The 15,665-nt window shown below is 37.9% G+C and overlaps 1 protein-coding gene across 2 annotated transcripts in view; it reads left to right on the top strand.

Annotated features, from left to right (window-relative positions):
* Positions 1 to 15,665, top strand: part of FHOD3 (formin homology 2 domain containing 3) — a 363,251-nt gene that overhangs the window by 336,252 nt on the left and 11,334 nt on the right. The window contains exons 23-25 of one of the 2 annotated variants that reach the window (XM_026040808.1): positions 3,601 to 3,624; positions 6,329 to 6,500; positions 8,684 to 8,845. In XM_026040808.1, the coding sequence (XP_025896593.1) occupies positions 3,601 to 3,624; positions 6,329 to 6,500; positions 8,684 to 8,845 (358 nt within the window). The remainder of the gene's footprint in view (positions 1 to 3,600; positions 3,625 to 6,328; positions 6,501 to 8,683; positions 8,846 to 15,665) is intronic. The other variant, XM_026040807.1, reaches the window with a different exon arrangement.

The following is a 15,665-nucleotide window of genomic DNA, read 5'->3' as shown; positions in this document are numbered from 1 at the left end:
GAATTAAATGGCATCTGAGAGCTAGTATTCCACTTAAAATTATCTTTCAGGTCCCCAGAAAAGAACAATTGTCTATCACTATTTTATAGTTATATAAAGGTCTTATTACTTTAAAAAGAAAAGCCTACTGGAATAAAAAAAAAAATCTTAAATGTTCCTCCCAATAGCTTCTTTAAGGGGACCGTATGGCTACTTTGCAAATTCTTAAAACTGTTCAGCTGTAGCTCAGTAATGTGGCTTCGTTTTCTATTCATTGGATTACAATACATGGTAAAACAGAATTAAAGTTGCATCAGATTATTTGTCTTTGAGAAGTTCAAAGTCAGATCTACCTTGTGATAAGATTCCAAGTCAGCAGGATGGAAACTATTGATGTGTTTAGGATGGTGAAAGAGGGGAGTTTTATTGTAGTATCATGTTGGCTGTTTCTTGTATCTGTTTCAGATTTTCTTGGTGTTTTAAATTTGTATGCATTGGAAAGGCGTGACATATCTGTAATGCATTGATAAGATGTTGAACTAGTTAGAAAATAGAGCTTTTAGAAGTTTCAGGCTTGACATTAGAAAGAACTCTTTGTACAAAGTAATTCTAATAAGAAGTAATTATATGGAATTGTGATGTGGGCTTTAAGGGACCTAATAAGATTGTGCAGAGACTCGATCCAGAGACACTAAGACATGCATTGCTTGGTATTTACCTCACTCTATCCTTTATAGAGTCTCCCTAGCATCTTGTTTTTAGCACTTTACAGTGTACTATTTTCAGGCAGAAGGGAGATTGCAACAAAAAGCGGAATGAATAAGTCAGAACACACAATCAGACCAGTTCTTAACATGAAGGCACATATCTCTTAATCTTGAGTACACCCTGCAGCCTTAGGAGGTAAAAGGGAGTTGGCCCTTCGCATGGAGAACTTTTCCTCACTTTCCACAGTTGCTCATGTGGCACTATGAGGAATATTTTCAGCTTAATGTATTCTTTTAGCACTGACATCTTTTTGTGTTCTTTAATAGGTGCAATGGCCTGGGCACTGTCAGTTTAATTCTTGAAGAATACTGTCTGCATTAGACAGAGAGTTGGAGGGGAATCGAGGTCAGATGGAGGGAACAGTGAGTTACCACAGTTTCAGAGGGAAGCTTTATATCTGCGTTTAGCCAGTGATAGCAGCCACTTATTTTAGACACACTAAAAATAACAGCAAGTGAAATAATGAAGAAAAGGAACTGTAGAGATAGAGACTGATTTTTTAACGATTTTTAATAATACTAGGTAATATAAGCATCTGTCTCCTAGATTTATGAAGCTGTGCTTTTTATGATGCTTGAGAGTTTCAATTCCAAAATTGCTATGTCATAGAAATAATATTTTTAAATGGCAAAATCCACTACATGCTAATGCTAGCCTAAAGGAAAAAAGGAAAGGTAGGGGAGGAGAAATTATTTTGGAGTATCTCCAGGAATTGTCATGTGACATCCAATATTGATAGAACTGAGCAGTGTATTTTTTTTTTTTTTTTTTTTTTTCTGAAAAGTAACAGCTTGTGCCTGCAAAGGGTGTTCAATGCAGGAATATTCTTCCAGTGCTGTTTGGTAACATTGCATCTGGTAATATTTTCCTAGCTTACTAACATTTCTCAGAGTATTTATAATGATGGAATGAGGAGCAAAGAAAAGGTAGAATATGCACACTTGGGCAAGAGTAGATGGCCTTCCTGAGAGAGGGAAGTTTGTTTCATGAACTAATGAGCTCATGTTTCTTGAGCTAATGTAGCTGCTGTTCTTCTTGCTGGGTTATCCAGGCATGGAAATGCAAAGGAGACTGAGAACTCCTCCTGAGTGCTGGGACAGAAAGGCAAATGCCCTGGGCACTAGCAGTAAGAAAGGTCAAGCACAGAGTAGTACATTGCCTTTAACAAAAGCCGAAACAGTTGCTTTTACCTAGATTAAATGTGGAAGAAGGCTAGCAGCTGTGACTTTGCCTGTTACAATCTAATTTGGTTATACTGTAATAATATAGTGCACTTTTGTCTGCAACACAGTCTTCATATTGTGCCTACTCTCCTTTTCCCCTCTACTCTTAGTACCTTTTGCATATTCTTTAGCTGGATCTGTTCCCCTCCTGCCTTTTATTTAGAGATCTTCACATATGCATTCAAAACAATTATGTTCTTGCTTCTTATTCCCCTTTCTTATTTGTGCCAGAAAGTGAATAATTCTTTTTCAAAAGAATTGCTTTGCAATTCCCCCTCCCCAGTCCTGCAGGATGGAAAAAGTGAATGGATCTTTTCAAAATGTAAAGGGAACATACCTGCCCAAGTCTCTCTGCAAAATATCTGCACGTGTTTCTGTCAGTGCCACTGTGTCCAAAGAAAAAGTAAGCGTCTCACTCTTAGAATAAAACATACCCTTAAAAAGTAATGTTAAAGTGCAGCTCAGCACTCTCCCAGCTAATCTTCTTATGGAGATTGTGCTGAAACTAAGATGAAGGCCAAAGTAAATGAGGCTTTCATTTTTAATCAGGAATGTTTCTGGAACAGAATGCATCAATCCTAGGAAAAAAAACACAATTGAGAAGGAAATAAGATTGAAAATATGTGTTAGTAACACAAGGAAGGGGAGTAGATTTAGTGGAATGCTTGTTTTAAAAACAAAACCCACAAATAAAAAAAAAATGATGCAGCAGAATTTTTAAATTTTGTTTACACTTAAAAGGAAATTAAAGTTATGGAAACAAGAAGCCCCACATACTTGTTTCAGTTTGGGAACCTTCCACATGAAATGTGGAATATCTTACAGATCAATGAAAAATTTCCCGGGTATTTGTGCACACAGCTCTAAATATTTTGTAATTCTCTCCAAGACCCTGAAATTTAAGAACATTCCACATGCTGTAACATTTTGATGCAATTAATGTCTGAAGGTGGTTTTACATCCCTGGTTTCAGAAAGGGTGCCAAAAGGTTTCTGATTTCCGGGGTCTTGTATCAGAGAACTACTGAAGAACTTTAAGGCTTTATTCAGAGGCTCCTCAGCACTTGATTTCTGTTAAACTGGAGATTAAAGCTGCAAAACTCCATCTTAAAAAAGAATGAAAACAAGCTGTATAAGGGTAGAGAAAAGGAACTGCCAAGAAGCTGACCTCTGCACTGTGAGAAATAGCAACCAGGACCTCCCTGTTCTGAGCACAGTTGGAAAAAGGAGAGAAAGTCCTTTTTAATGCTCTCAGGTTCCAGAGGGCAAAATATGGGCAGGCAATAGCATGACACAAGAGAGAAATGCAGAATGTGTCAGGGATAGTTTCAGTTCATAATTTCTCTCACTAACAAAAAAAAAAAAAAAACCAGAAAAAAATAAAATCTTATCCTAGCGACAGTGACAACCTGCACTGTGTGCAGTAGGATTACTGTTCATTGACTAAAAGAGATTGGTAAATTGATTGTCTTAAGACATGAATTCTGTGTATACTTCATATTTGTGTGTTCTCCTAGAATTGTGTGAACAATACCACGGTTACCTTTTACTCTGTCATGGCTTGAGCATACTGTTCTTCCTAAATATTGCTGTTTGTCCTTCTCCACCCTGTCCTTTGTCTCTTTTGGCAGACCGATGAAGAGGAGGATGCTGAGGTATGGTTCTCTGAAAGAGCATGTCATTCTCGTGTCTCCTGTGTGCTGTGACATCTAATTTCTAACCCAGTTAGTATGGACTGTTCAGCTCCATCTGCTCTACTGGACTGTGAACCATGACATTTTTCTAAGTTTTTTGGCTCTATTGTAAGAATGTGTTTTTACAGTTAGTTTTAACCATTTGCTTAAAGGCTCTCTCAAATAAGGATATGCTGATTAGAGCCTTAATTATTTTAAGTTTCTTTTCTTCAGTGTCTGTTTGGTAAACTGCAGAATATCTCAAGTACCCAAAACATAACTGATCTGAATGTTTTGGGTATCATCAGTTATTCTGCGTTAAGGATTTCCATGATAATTTCACCATCAATATGAAGCTGTTTAAATCCAAATATTATTATTTTAAATCATCAGACTATAAGGACAAAAGTAAATGATAATGAGTCTGTCTTTGCTGTGTGATTTATGAGGAAGATAAATTGGTCTCCAAAGAGGTGAGACATGTAATAGTTCATGTATTTACTCTAAAGTGGTCCTGAAGGTTGAACTATAAGTACTATAGTACACCATCTACACCATCTATATACAAAACAAAGCAATCAGGTGGTTTGGAAGCATCTCTTGGGCATTGTGATTTTTGTTCAGCATTCGCACTTGTTTGGTTGTCCAACCATAAAAAAACATGGCTTAATACTCAGTGTTTCATAATGATAGTCTCAAGATTGGTAGCTCAAGAGGCTAGGATTTGGGTATTAATTTACATAAATATTTGATAAGTAAAGAAGTGGAATAAAACTTCTGCCTATAGGCCTTCTCCCCTAGTCATGATTTATGCCATACAATATGAACTGCAGAAATAAAATTACAGAAATGAGTTTTCTTATGACAACATTTTACTAACGTTTGTCAATTCTAATAGCTATGGGTAGGCATCATCCTTTTTTTATTCTCTAAAATGGACGTTGTTTAGCCTCATTGTAGGTAAAAACGGCATGCACTTTAATAGAAGTTTAGTATTTTTCTGTCTTTTAATTTCACATTTAATTTCACATATTCTAGCACTTGCACACTTTCCACATCTAAATGTTTTAAGCTAACATGTAAAATTATAAATTTATATTCTAATTTTCTTGTAAGTATTGGATTTATGTAAATTATATATATATTAAATTCTCTTTCAAAAATAAATCTCATACTAGTATATTAGGCTCAGTGCCTTGTAGGGATTATTATTTTGATACTCAGGTAACTTGCTATTATTTTGAAAAGTCATTATGTTAAAATAGCATCATCCTATCATTGATTTCCAGATTACATATTTTCAATTTGCTGTCTAACAGTTCTGTGGACTCAGTCTAAGCCCTGAAAGTAGGACTGATTCTTTTCCTGCAACTTACCATCATCTCAAAGAAAGGCTTTGAGAGTTTGCATGCTTTAACTGACTGACTTGGTCACATCAAGTTCATCACTAATGCTGTCATCATGGAACAGAAGGATAGGAGGCATCAAGCCTTCCTTTGTCTGTGCTAAATCTCTAGGAAATAACAGAAGTTACAAAGAAAAAAAAAAACTATTTCAGTTTCTAATGCTGGATTGATATGACTGAAAAAATCAAAAGCATAAAAGTACTAATGCCTGTTCGCTGTGGAGAACGTGTCTTTTCTGGGTAAATTGTATTTTAAATTTGTTTTAGTCTTTCTATAGATAAGAATGGAGTAAATATCATTATAGCCTTTTGTAGGTATAAACTGCTGAAGGGAAAAAAAAAAACAGGCTACTCCACCCACTTTAAAAATACAAAATGTCATATAAACTTTTATTTTACTACAAAAATTCTCCTTAGAAAGTGTCAGTTTGTGCTTTGGTATACTTGGCTATATTTCTGGCTGGATTTCTTCAGTAACTGGTGCCTCCAGTTGCATTGATGTGTTATGTGCTTGCAGCTAATTTAGCCACTGTTATGCAGTTGTCCTGGTGATAAAAAAATCACAGGGAGGCGAGGCAAGCAAAGGGCAGATACCAAAAGCTGTTTAAGGTTTTGTTTTGTTCTCCTAACTGCTGACTGCAACTTTTGTGTTTTGGCCATAGAATAATTTGGCTGGTTATTTTAGGTTTTAGGTTTTTCAGTGTATGTTTAGTATATTTAAAATATACTGCACTTTGTCTTTTAAAGCAATTTGAAAATGTTGTATATAGTATTGTAAGGGCGAAAAGGTGGTTTCATAGACTACTTTGCCAGCTTTGTCCAGTTACTGAAAGGTGATGATACAGGAAAAAAAGATCTTATTTGTGTAAAGTCTCCTGCTGTCTCAGTATAATATCTGAGCCTAGACAAGGCCCTGCTGGGGTTGAAGGTTTCCAAGCAAGTCTTTGCTTTATACTTTATAATCTTGGATACAAGGTCAAAACTATCATAAAGCTCCAGCTAAAGTATCTGTTTTTTCCTCTCATTATGTTTGCTCCTCGGTGCCAGCTTGTTTCTGTTTTATTTCTGCTAGAGGATGCATAGTGCCAGAGAGGAGCCAGTGTTTGTTTTTGCTCTTTGGAGCGCATATGTGCTCTACATGGGTTTGTGAGGACAAGGACCCTGTGTTTTTCTCCATGCAGTTTGTGGGTTGAATGCTGGCCTGTTTTCATTGCCTTTTATGCTTTGTAGAGCCAAAACCCACGTGAGCTATGTCATGGCAAATTGGTTTTCCTCCTGCAGACTGGCAAGTTCTCCAGCAGCTCACCGCCGTCGCAGAGCCAGCCCCAGGGCTTGCAGTACGCTGAGGACGCGGCTGAGCACGAGCACATGAAGGCAGTGCTGAAGACCTCCTCCATTGGAGGGGAGAGCACCGCCGCACTGGGCGTCCGCACACGGAGCAGAGCCAGCCGAGGTGAGCACTGGGCTTCTGCCGTGGGCACCTCTGTTGGGACCCAGTAGCCCCGGGGCAGCCCAGAGCCTTGCATACCACCTGGGATGCAGACGGTCAAAGGGAAGGGGGAAAAAAACAGTGACATTTCCATCCTGGAGTTGGTGATTTGAGGCATAGAAGCCTTTGTCTGAAGTTGGACGTGTTGACTGCAGCCAAGGAACCATGAGGGGACATAAAGAATAAAAGTCTGCAGAAATCCTCACTGTCTGCCTGTAAACTTGGCTGCCCTCTAAAACCCCAGTTTTTATTCCTCTTTTTTGATGTGAAATCAAAACGGAGTCTACACAGTGTGATTTTCTTCTTATTTTTGCACAAGTACAAAGCAGCTACTGGAAATGAAGTAAAGGGGCCTTGCAACCTATTAGGAATCATTAAGGAGTGGAAAAGGGACAAGAAAATGATGGTTGATCTTCTAACCACTCTCCTGCTAAACCGATGTGCTGCTGGATTAATGCAGCCAAGGAGCATGCATTTCTGCTGTCCTACTATCTCTTCCCCTGAGTCCTGCGGCCTTTGCTGTTTCCGAGTGTCAGCCCTGGTCATTTCTGAAAGCTGACATAGATTAAATGAAAATTCAAATCGAGCTACTGTTTCCAGTAGTTCACTGGTTCACTGATTCAACCATCCTTGGCAGTGAGGTATCTCCATTTCTTGTCCAGGACATGATTCACTGGTATACCTCTTTGTTAGAGCAGCCAGTAAACGACTTCCTTGTTGGTAAATCATTTTACAGACACTGGGCTCACCTGTTCATTTTCCTTCTTTTGCCTTCCCCTCGTACAACACAGGTGGTTTCACAAATGATACCTGGAAGATCTTTTTTTGAGTAAAGGTCATGCACCATTTCGGTTCTGGCATTTCTTTTCCTTCACATCTGGATATTCTACATTTTCCTCATTCCTTTGAGCACCACTGACATGACCTCTACGCATCTACTACTCACAGGGATTTTTCTGTGTGCACTTACAAAGTTTTAAACCCTGATCCCGTCCGGTTTAGAGGTTTCACAGTTGCTGTTTAAGAAGCAAACCAAGTAGCTGAAGTACGTAGATGAAATAATTCAAGCTGCTCTGCAGCAGGCTGAGCAGCTGAAGTAACGCTGAAGTGTCCTGATAGTAAGAGTCAGTCTGTGTTCCCCTGAAGAACAACAGAGGTAGAGAGCAAGTGTGCCATACAGAAGCTTGTTCAGATCATTATCATAAGAGAACCACTTGTGATGAGAGCCGGAAAAAAGGAGGGGAATGGATTGCTAATCAAAGTTGTTTTTTACTGACATCAAGGAAGTGATGCAGAGTGGTCTGCTGTTTGTAATTTTACTATTACACTATTTACTATTGCACTGTTTTGCAAAGTTTACTGTCAGTGGTCTCCCAACATATAGTGCCTTCAACTAATTCAGAAACGAAGAACACACTGACCAGTAGTCATCAGTGAAGGAATAGAAAGATGCATCTGACAGAGAGCTCTCTGGAGTAAGGAGTGCCAGAGCCCTGGGTTCAGAAACATGGCTCACTTGTTTGTTTGTGGTTTTAACCAAAATTACTCATACAGCTTTTCAGCTTGCCAACAACTCTTGCTTTTCAGCATGTAACGCAGCACATGCAGTTGCACTAGGACAGATACAATTTTGTGATGAGACAGTAAATTCTTCATTGTGAAAGGGGCAACAGGACATGTCAAACCAATTCTTTTGTCTTCTTTGCAAGCCTGTGATATAGAGATCATTACTCTCTTTTTGGTGTGGAGGACCACTCTTACAGTTTTGTGTCAGTTTGTCTGACATGTCTTCAAGTCTGTGTGTAATAAGAGGTGGGGAAAAATGGTCACACATTACTCCATCTGTCCCCAGCTCCTAGACAGACTCTAGCAAACCGTTGCCAGTTGTATGGTCAAGGCTAGGATTCTGAGGCTGAGGAGAGTAGAAAGCTATAATTGTATTTGAGCTCTCTAGTCTCTGCTGATACAGCAGAGAATCAAAGGTATTATTTTAAAATGTTTTACATTAGGCAGTCTTCTACTTTGACCAATTTAAAGTAGCAATGACTGAATTGCCTGCTGTTAATTCTACAAAAAGCCAATTGCAAAACCAAAGTGATGCAAGAGCCTTCTGTTTTCTTTCAAATTCGTTTATTTGCCTTTTCTAGGCCGTATTGGTTCATGGAACGCTGGCAACGATGATTCACCAAATGCAACGGATGATGCAGCAGATGAGATCATGGATCGCATTGTAAAGTCTGCCACCCAAGTGCCAAGCCAGCGAGCGGTGCCTAGAGAGAGGAAGCGATCACGAGCGAACAGGAAGTCACGTGAGTAATAGCTATTAACTTTTCAGAATAAATATGTGCATATATTTATGTATGCTGATCTATGAACTTGGTCCTTAGAATGGAGGCGTGCATTGCTGATACACAGTAGCTTGAGTGTGTATTTATCATTGGTATATATGCTTTTTCATATAAATGTTGTGAAATGTTGTTGTGTGGAATGGTTCACTGTATTCTAGAAAACTTCATCTATCCTTTGCAGTAAGAGAAGAAAAATTTGTTATGGTGCTTTAGAGCTCCTCTGATGATGGTATTTATTTCTAGCCAGAGAAGTCAGATCAGGTGTCCCAAACAGAGACTGCATAAATTCCATAGGGTACTATGAACTTGCATAAAAAATATTAGTTGTGTGAGTAACTGAATTTATTCATAAAGCAAACAATAACTTGAAAGATTTTCATCTCTTGCAGTCTTTCTCTGTTGTGCTGTACACCCTCCTTCTGCAGCCCTGAAAACAAAACATTTGCTTACTCTGGCACTGTGGGCTGCAAAATAGTTATAAACTAGGTTAACTTCACCTAGGAAGGAAAGGCAGCCCATTTATAAGACAGTCTTACAGTAGTTTAATAGAACTACAGGACTGAACTCAGGCACCTGAGTATAAGCAATTTCATTTTGCATTTTAGTAAGCATAGTGTTTAAGGGATGATGATCTTTCTAGCTTTTTTCCTAATGTTCAGGGACTACTGAAATTACTGTGACAAGGACAAGGATTTGAAGAATGTAAGAGTATGGTATTTAATGTAATTCACTATATGTGGCTTTTTGACCAACTTTCATCCATCTTTTTAGCATTTCTGAGAAGTTAGGACAAAGAGGAGACAACAACAGTGAGTGAAAAATGACACAGACGTTCTTTTTATGTGGAACTGTTCTAGCTGGTGATCAAAAGCATTTGTTACAAGCAGTAATCAGTTGCTATGAAGTAGCATGTGCTGAAAGCATATTCACTTTCCCCAACATACTAAGAAAGAAACTCCTGCATGTGGTGAGAATTAAAAGCAAAGTGGACATGCTGTTAGATGAGCCAGCCTTTCAGCAAAGAAAATGAGCTGAGACTGGGTTGTCCATCTCACTGCCCATGCACTGTGCCGAGTGTCTTTGCAGCGTCACCTGCTGCTGCTCTCCGCTTCCCCACACAGCCCTCGTGCTCCACGTAAGTGCTGGCTGCCCTGGTTGGCCTGTGCATAGCAAACAAAGCTCATGTGTGTTTGCCTATTTCTGTGGCTTACCCCGTACTTAACTGTTCCTGTTAGCAACACTGTCCCCACGCACACACACTGGAAAACTTTTTTTTCTGTTCTTTCCCCCAAGGAAGCACTTGCAAAAGATGACAATGATGTTAATAAAAATACTATATATTTCTTTGTGAAGTTGGCTTTCATACAAGTTTAGTGAAAATATTAATGAGGATTAAGGACTCAGTGAATGTTTAGGCTGGGACTGATTTCCATTGTAATTAATCACGGTGGAATCCAGTTCTTTTGCTTATTTGTTCTTCAAAATCTGGATGAGACTTCAGAGTGGATTAAAAGACAGTTTCAAAACAAACATAAAGTTCAGCAGTTTAGCATCCCTTTCAGCTGACATATGGCCCCCCCCAAAAAAGTGGGAAAGATTAAAAAAAGGGAAAGGAAAATAGCTAAACTGCTTCACTGTGGTAGTTGATACACCTGAATGATGAATAACTGAGCTATTTTAACTTTAAAATACATTCAACTGGCCTTATAATATGTCACCTGTACATGTTCCAGGCAGAAACCAGCTCTTCTAAGTGTATAATCCTAAGTCAAATGAGGAGAAAAGTCTTCCTGATAGAAATACAACAGAGATCTTGTATGAATATAATGGAAATTAGATCTTAGCACGCTTGGATGGTTTAGTTTAGCGGATTCTATGATATTTTGTTATCTGCTGAGCAAAGGGACCCTAATATTGGGTGTGTTTGTTTCACCTGGTTCAGTCTTCAGGTTTCTATACACATCATTTGGGTTTTGCTGTGGCTTTGCTATTCATACTGTTTATGAACATCCAAGTAAAACTTTCTTTAAAGAAAGAAACTCTCTTTAAAGAAACAGTGTATTGTGTTACATATGTCTCATTTTTTTTAACACAGAATTGAAAAATATAAAGCTCACAAAACAAAGCTCTTTAACAAAGCTTTTAATGAGCCTACACTGAGTTCTGTATTTTTTACACTGTAAGTATTTCCTGTGATGCAGGATCTCAGGTGCAAGGATCTCATGGGAGAGGGATTTGACAGAGAAAGGCAGAAAATATTGCAGTAAAAGCAAGTGATACTCCAGATACCTATAATTAGGATGAAAATAGAATCAAGAAAAGGTTCAGCTACATTCAAGAAATTTTTAATGGGAGAATGAGATTTTTTGACAAGTTCAGTTGAATTGCTTTACCTTTTGTTGTTGTTGAGCAGCATGACTGTTGCTGGTATGCAGCGAGCTCAGGTAGATACTAATGATGTGAGAGAGTCTGAGATCTCAAAGCAATCATCAAAACTGTAAGTTGTGAGGAGCAATAAGGCAGTGAGGAGTCCAGCGAAAGACAGATGGAAACATCTGCAGCTGTTGGTTTAGCGTTGAAAATGTGAAGGGTCACTGACAAATCCAGATACAATTGAAGGTGACTGGGAAGTAGTAGGAAGGAATTTGTTCAGGAGGAACTGAAAGCTACAGGACTACAGCAAGTTAAAGTATACAGTAAGCACGTGAAGTCTGAGCTCCTGTGATGACCTGCAGTAAGAGAATTTTATTTTGTGCTAGTCCTTCACACTGAGGAGTTTTAAAGACAAAGTTGCATGTGCAGAAGTACAGTAACAACTGGAAGTCATTGCCCCATCCTGGGTGTTCAGTGACCTGCCTACCAGACAGACAAGGCTGCTGTTACTTAGGAGAAAACAGAAATGTACTGCTTCATTAGAAGCTCATCAAAAAGCCACAAGGTTGAATGAACCACAGAAGCTGAAATGCTCTGTCACCCCTGGAGGTGATCTTTCAGAGACAGTTTCAGGGCAAGCGGCCATAGAAAGCTTGTTTTTTCTCTGAGGTCTTTATTCTGTGTGTAAACAACAAACTTTTACCTCTAGGAATATTGGTTCAGCTCATTTTAAAAGCATACAATGCAAAATAGGGTTGAAAATATGCTGTTTCCATTCTTGAAGATTGAGGGCAGTCTTTTGTCAGAAAGATTGCTGTAACACTATGGGGAGCTATTTAACTTAGCAAAGAAATAAAAAAAAATATAATTAGGATTGTCTGGTTCTCCCGTAAGGTTAGGATGACCTTCACAAATGCTGCCATAACAAACAATGAGTGCAAAGGAAAATGGGAATAAGGAACTTTTAAGAATCTCTGCATTTGATAGTCCACATTCCAATGAATACAATTGCTCAAGCTAATTTTAGCAGCTTGTGGAACATGATTACAGACTGTGCACCACTGGATTTGAGGGAATAAAAATGGAAATATTTATATGATATGCCACTGAGATTTGAAAAGACAAGAGTCAAGAGTCAAGAAAGGAGTTTATTTAACACAAGGAGGATTGAATAAAAGAAAAGAAAAAGTAAATATTATGTAGATAACTAGAGTTTGCTATGAAGGCAACAAGAAGTGAGGTAACAGAACAAACTATTTAAAAAAATAAAAAAGAGGAGGGCGTAACTAGTTAGAAAATTCTATTAGTAAATAAGATTATCACATCACAGTGAAGCAATGTGTGGCAATTGTTTTTATCTGAGAGAGGAAAAAAGAAAATAGCATAGCTTTTTTGGACAACAGAAGAAATAAAGCTAGCAGTAGCATTTGTAGGATTAAAAACTTTACTAAGGACATTTTAATTTTTAAAAAATCCTCAGTGGTAAACAAATAGGAAATTAATGCAGTTTTCCTTCTTGTTGCGAATGTTTGTTTAAAACATCCATCTCCTCACATAAAACCATCATCAGGATTTCATTATTGTGCACTTGCCATCTCAGTTTTGGTCCCATTGAATGAACGGGACACTATTGAATTGAATGAATCGTGTGACACACTACTGCCATGACTGAGAATGGCCACAGAATTCAAATTCCTTTTTAATAATCATGTTTCATCATTGTACATATTCCACTCATACTAATTCTAGCATGGACAGAGCAAAATTTGAAGATATTGAGGCCAAACAGAGTTGATCTCAGACTCCCTATGGCAGACCATGGAGTAGTAGTAGCTCAGAAGTAGTTCAGTAGTAGCTCAGAAAATAAAATCCAAGAGAAAGTTCTCAGTATACGTTATCTTATTCAGGTATTGGTTAAAGCCACAGGATAGTGAAGTCAGACCATCTCACTAGCAGCTACCTCCTTAAGGCAAAGAGGTTTAAACTCAAACTTTCTGATCTCTTCCTACTTGGTTACAATTTGTTGGTATTTGCAGCCTTCATACTTAAAACTGTTTCCTGGCTCCCTAGAAGTCCAGGTAGCTGCCAGCAAGTGGAGGATCCCAGCATATTCTTGCCAACAAATTGTTGCAGGGAACTGCACCAAGGAAGTAGGACTTGAAAGATTATTTGCCTCTGTTTTGCCCTGGATGTTGAGCTGATTCTTTATGTGTCTGAATGGTATAACACAATGTAGGATCCAGGTATGACTCTCATACTCAATGGCAAGTAGCCTGTGTTCTGGAGGTTGTTGTGTTGGATTCTGCCAAGGCCACAGAAAGAGAAAACAGCGAGAGACTGTTTTCCTCCATTTTTTATCTCAGAGAATTTATCTGTGTGTGCACTCTTAAAATTAAAATCTCGTATAGATTTCAGTTAGAGAAGTATGTTTGGAGCAGATAATAATTGACTAGGAATTTAATCCAATATTTGAATGAGCAGACATAATACAAATTATTTTTGATGTTTAAAAAAAGAGTCAGGAGAGGAGGATAAACCCTGTTCTTTTATTAGGTTTTAAAAGCAGATGTTGGCCTAATAGTGTACCCTATGACTGACCTCTCTGAGATATGGAAACATCTCATAAGAATTCATTTATTTATTTGTGTATTTGTCTCTTGTGGGGAGGAAGAAATTCTTAATGTCCTAATTTTGCAGAAATTAATCTGAGACACAAATCAAGTAATCTGTCAGACCCATACAAGTGGACCATGGAGGGATAGAAACTGAATCAAGAGTATCTGAATCCTAGACAAGTAAGCTCAGGGCTAATGAACTAAACTTAACTACAGAACATTCCAGGTCAGATGTTTCATACTAAATTCCACTTTGGACAGAAGTAAAACAGGAGTTAGCACACTATCAAAAGGTTCCAAAATGTGGAAGAGAAGTCTACGAGAAGACTAGGCCAGGAGAAGAGTCTTAGAATGACATGCAGAGCTACTTCAGAAATATATTTGTAAACAAAACACTCGATCTGTGACTGACTCCAGAGGTATGGGATTTTTATTTGGAATTTATAGGGTGCTGTAGTTAACTTCCCTTCCCTTGCCTTGCCTTCCTTTTTTTTTTTCATTATTTTTCATTTTCATGTCTCCCTACCTTTTCTGGCTATGAAAAGACACAGAAGTGCCAAAATACCAGGAGGGAGACTGTTCTCCTGGTATTTATAGGCTGACTAAAAGCAGGAGTTAATGGAAATTAGGTACTAAAAAATAAAAACCTTACACAAGAAGAAAGGCTACATGAAATGCTTTAAAGACAAGCAACTTTACTTAGAATTTGAAACGAATCATTTAGGATTTAAGTACCTGGATTCTATCAGGAGTCAGAGGAGGGGTAAAATATAGTGATGCACATGTTGCATGAAATCTTCAAGATTAAAAAAAATAAATGTATCACCGATGGTATCCAGTTTCAAAGACTGTTTATCCTCACACAAAATACTGAGTCTTCAAACGGTCAATATCAAGTTAATTAAAATCTAATTATTCAGTGAAGAATAGATCGTGAGATAAAGCAGTTAAAAACCTGGCAGCTTGGAAGTTCCAAGATAGCTAGTGTCTTTTGAATGCCTTTTAAGGCATTTAAGGCATTGCTTCATCCATATGATAATGGCAAAAGTAACAGAAATAAACTTCCCTATGAAATACATTCCTGACGTACAATAAATAAACAGATATAGATATGCACATACATAATAAATACAATTAATAATAATAAATTAATGATTAATAAGTGCAACTATCAGAGCAAGTAGTAGAAATTGAGATAACTGATCAGGTTGAGGCCTCTATACCCCTCTATTTCTTACCTGCATGCAGGTCTCACGTTGATTTTTAATTTATTTTTAAACAATCATATTTATTTTGAGTGTGAGGTTGAGTAGCTGTTTCTGGGTTTTGGGGGTTTTTGATCAATTATAGCTGACTGTATATATATAATTGCAGTTGCTAATATTATTGCTATTCCAAAACATGGAGGTATGTATGGATGTTTGGTTTCTTTCTCCTTTGCAGTATCTAGTTGATTTAAATTCATAGATTTCTTTTAAAATATCTCTGATCTTGGCAAATTAAAATGTGGACAAACATTCTGTTTTTAACTGATCAAAAATACACTACCTGTGTATTTGCTTGGCAGACTGCATGAGTACGCCGTTTCCCAGAGTGCATCATTTAACTTTCAGGATCTCAAGTTTTGTTCAAGAATGTTCTTCTGATATTAGCATCCTACAAGGAAATAACCATCTTTCAAGCAAGGTTACAGAGCCCTAGGAGTGGCTGTAAAAGGCATGGAAGCCCAGGTAGTGTTCTCCTCCACCCTTCCAATGAGGGGAATGGATTCAAGAAGGAGCAAACAGGTATTT

The sequence above is a fragment of the Nothoprocta perdicaria genome, unplaced genomic scaffold, assembly GCF_003342845.1.
Source record: "Nothoprocta perdicaria isolate Ctin4 unplaced genomic scaffold, notPer1 scaffold_268, whole genome shotgun sequence".
Classification (NCBI taxonomy): domain Eukaryota; kingdom Metazoa; phylum Chordata; class Aves; order Tinamiformes; family Tinamidae; genus Nothoprocta; species Nothoprocta perdicaria.
The sequence above is the reverse complement of the archived record's forward strand: the minus strand, read 5'-3'. Positions and strand labels throughout refer to the sequence as shown.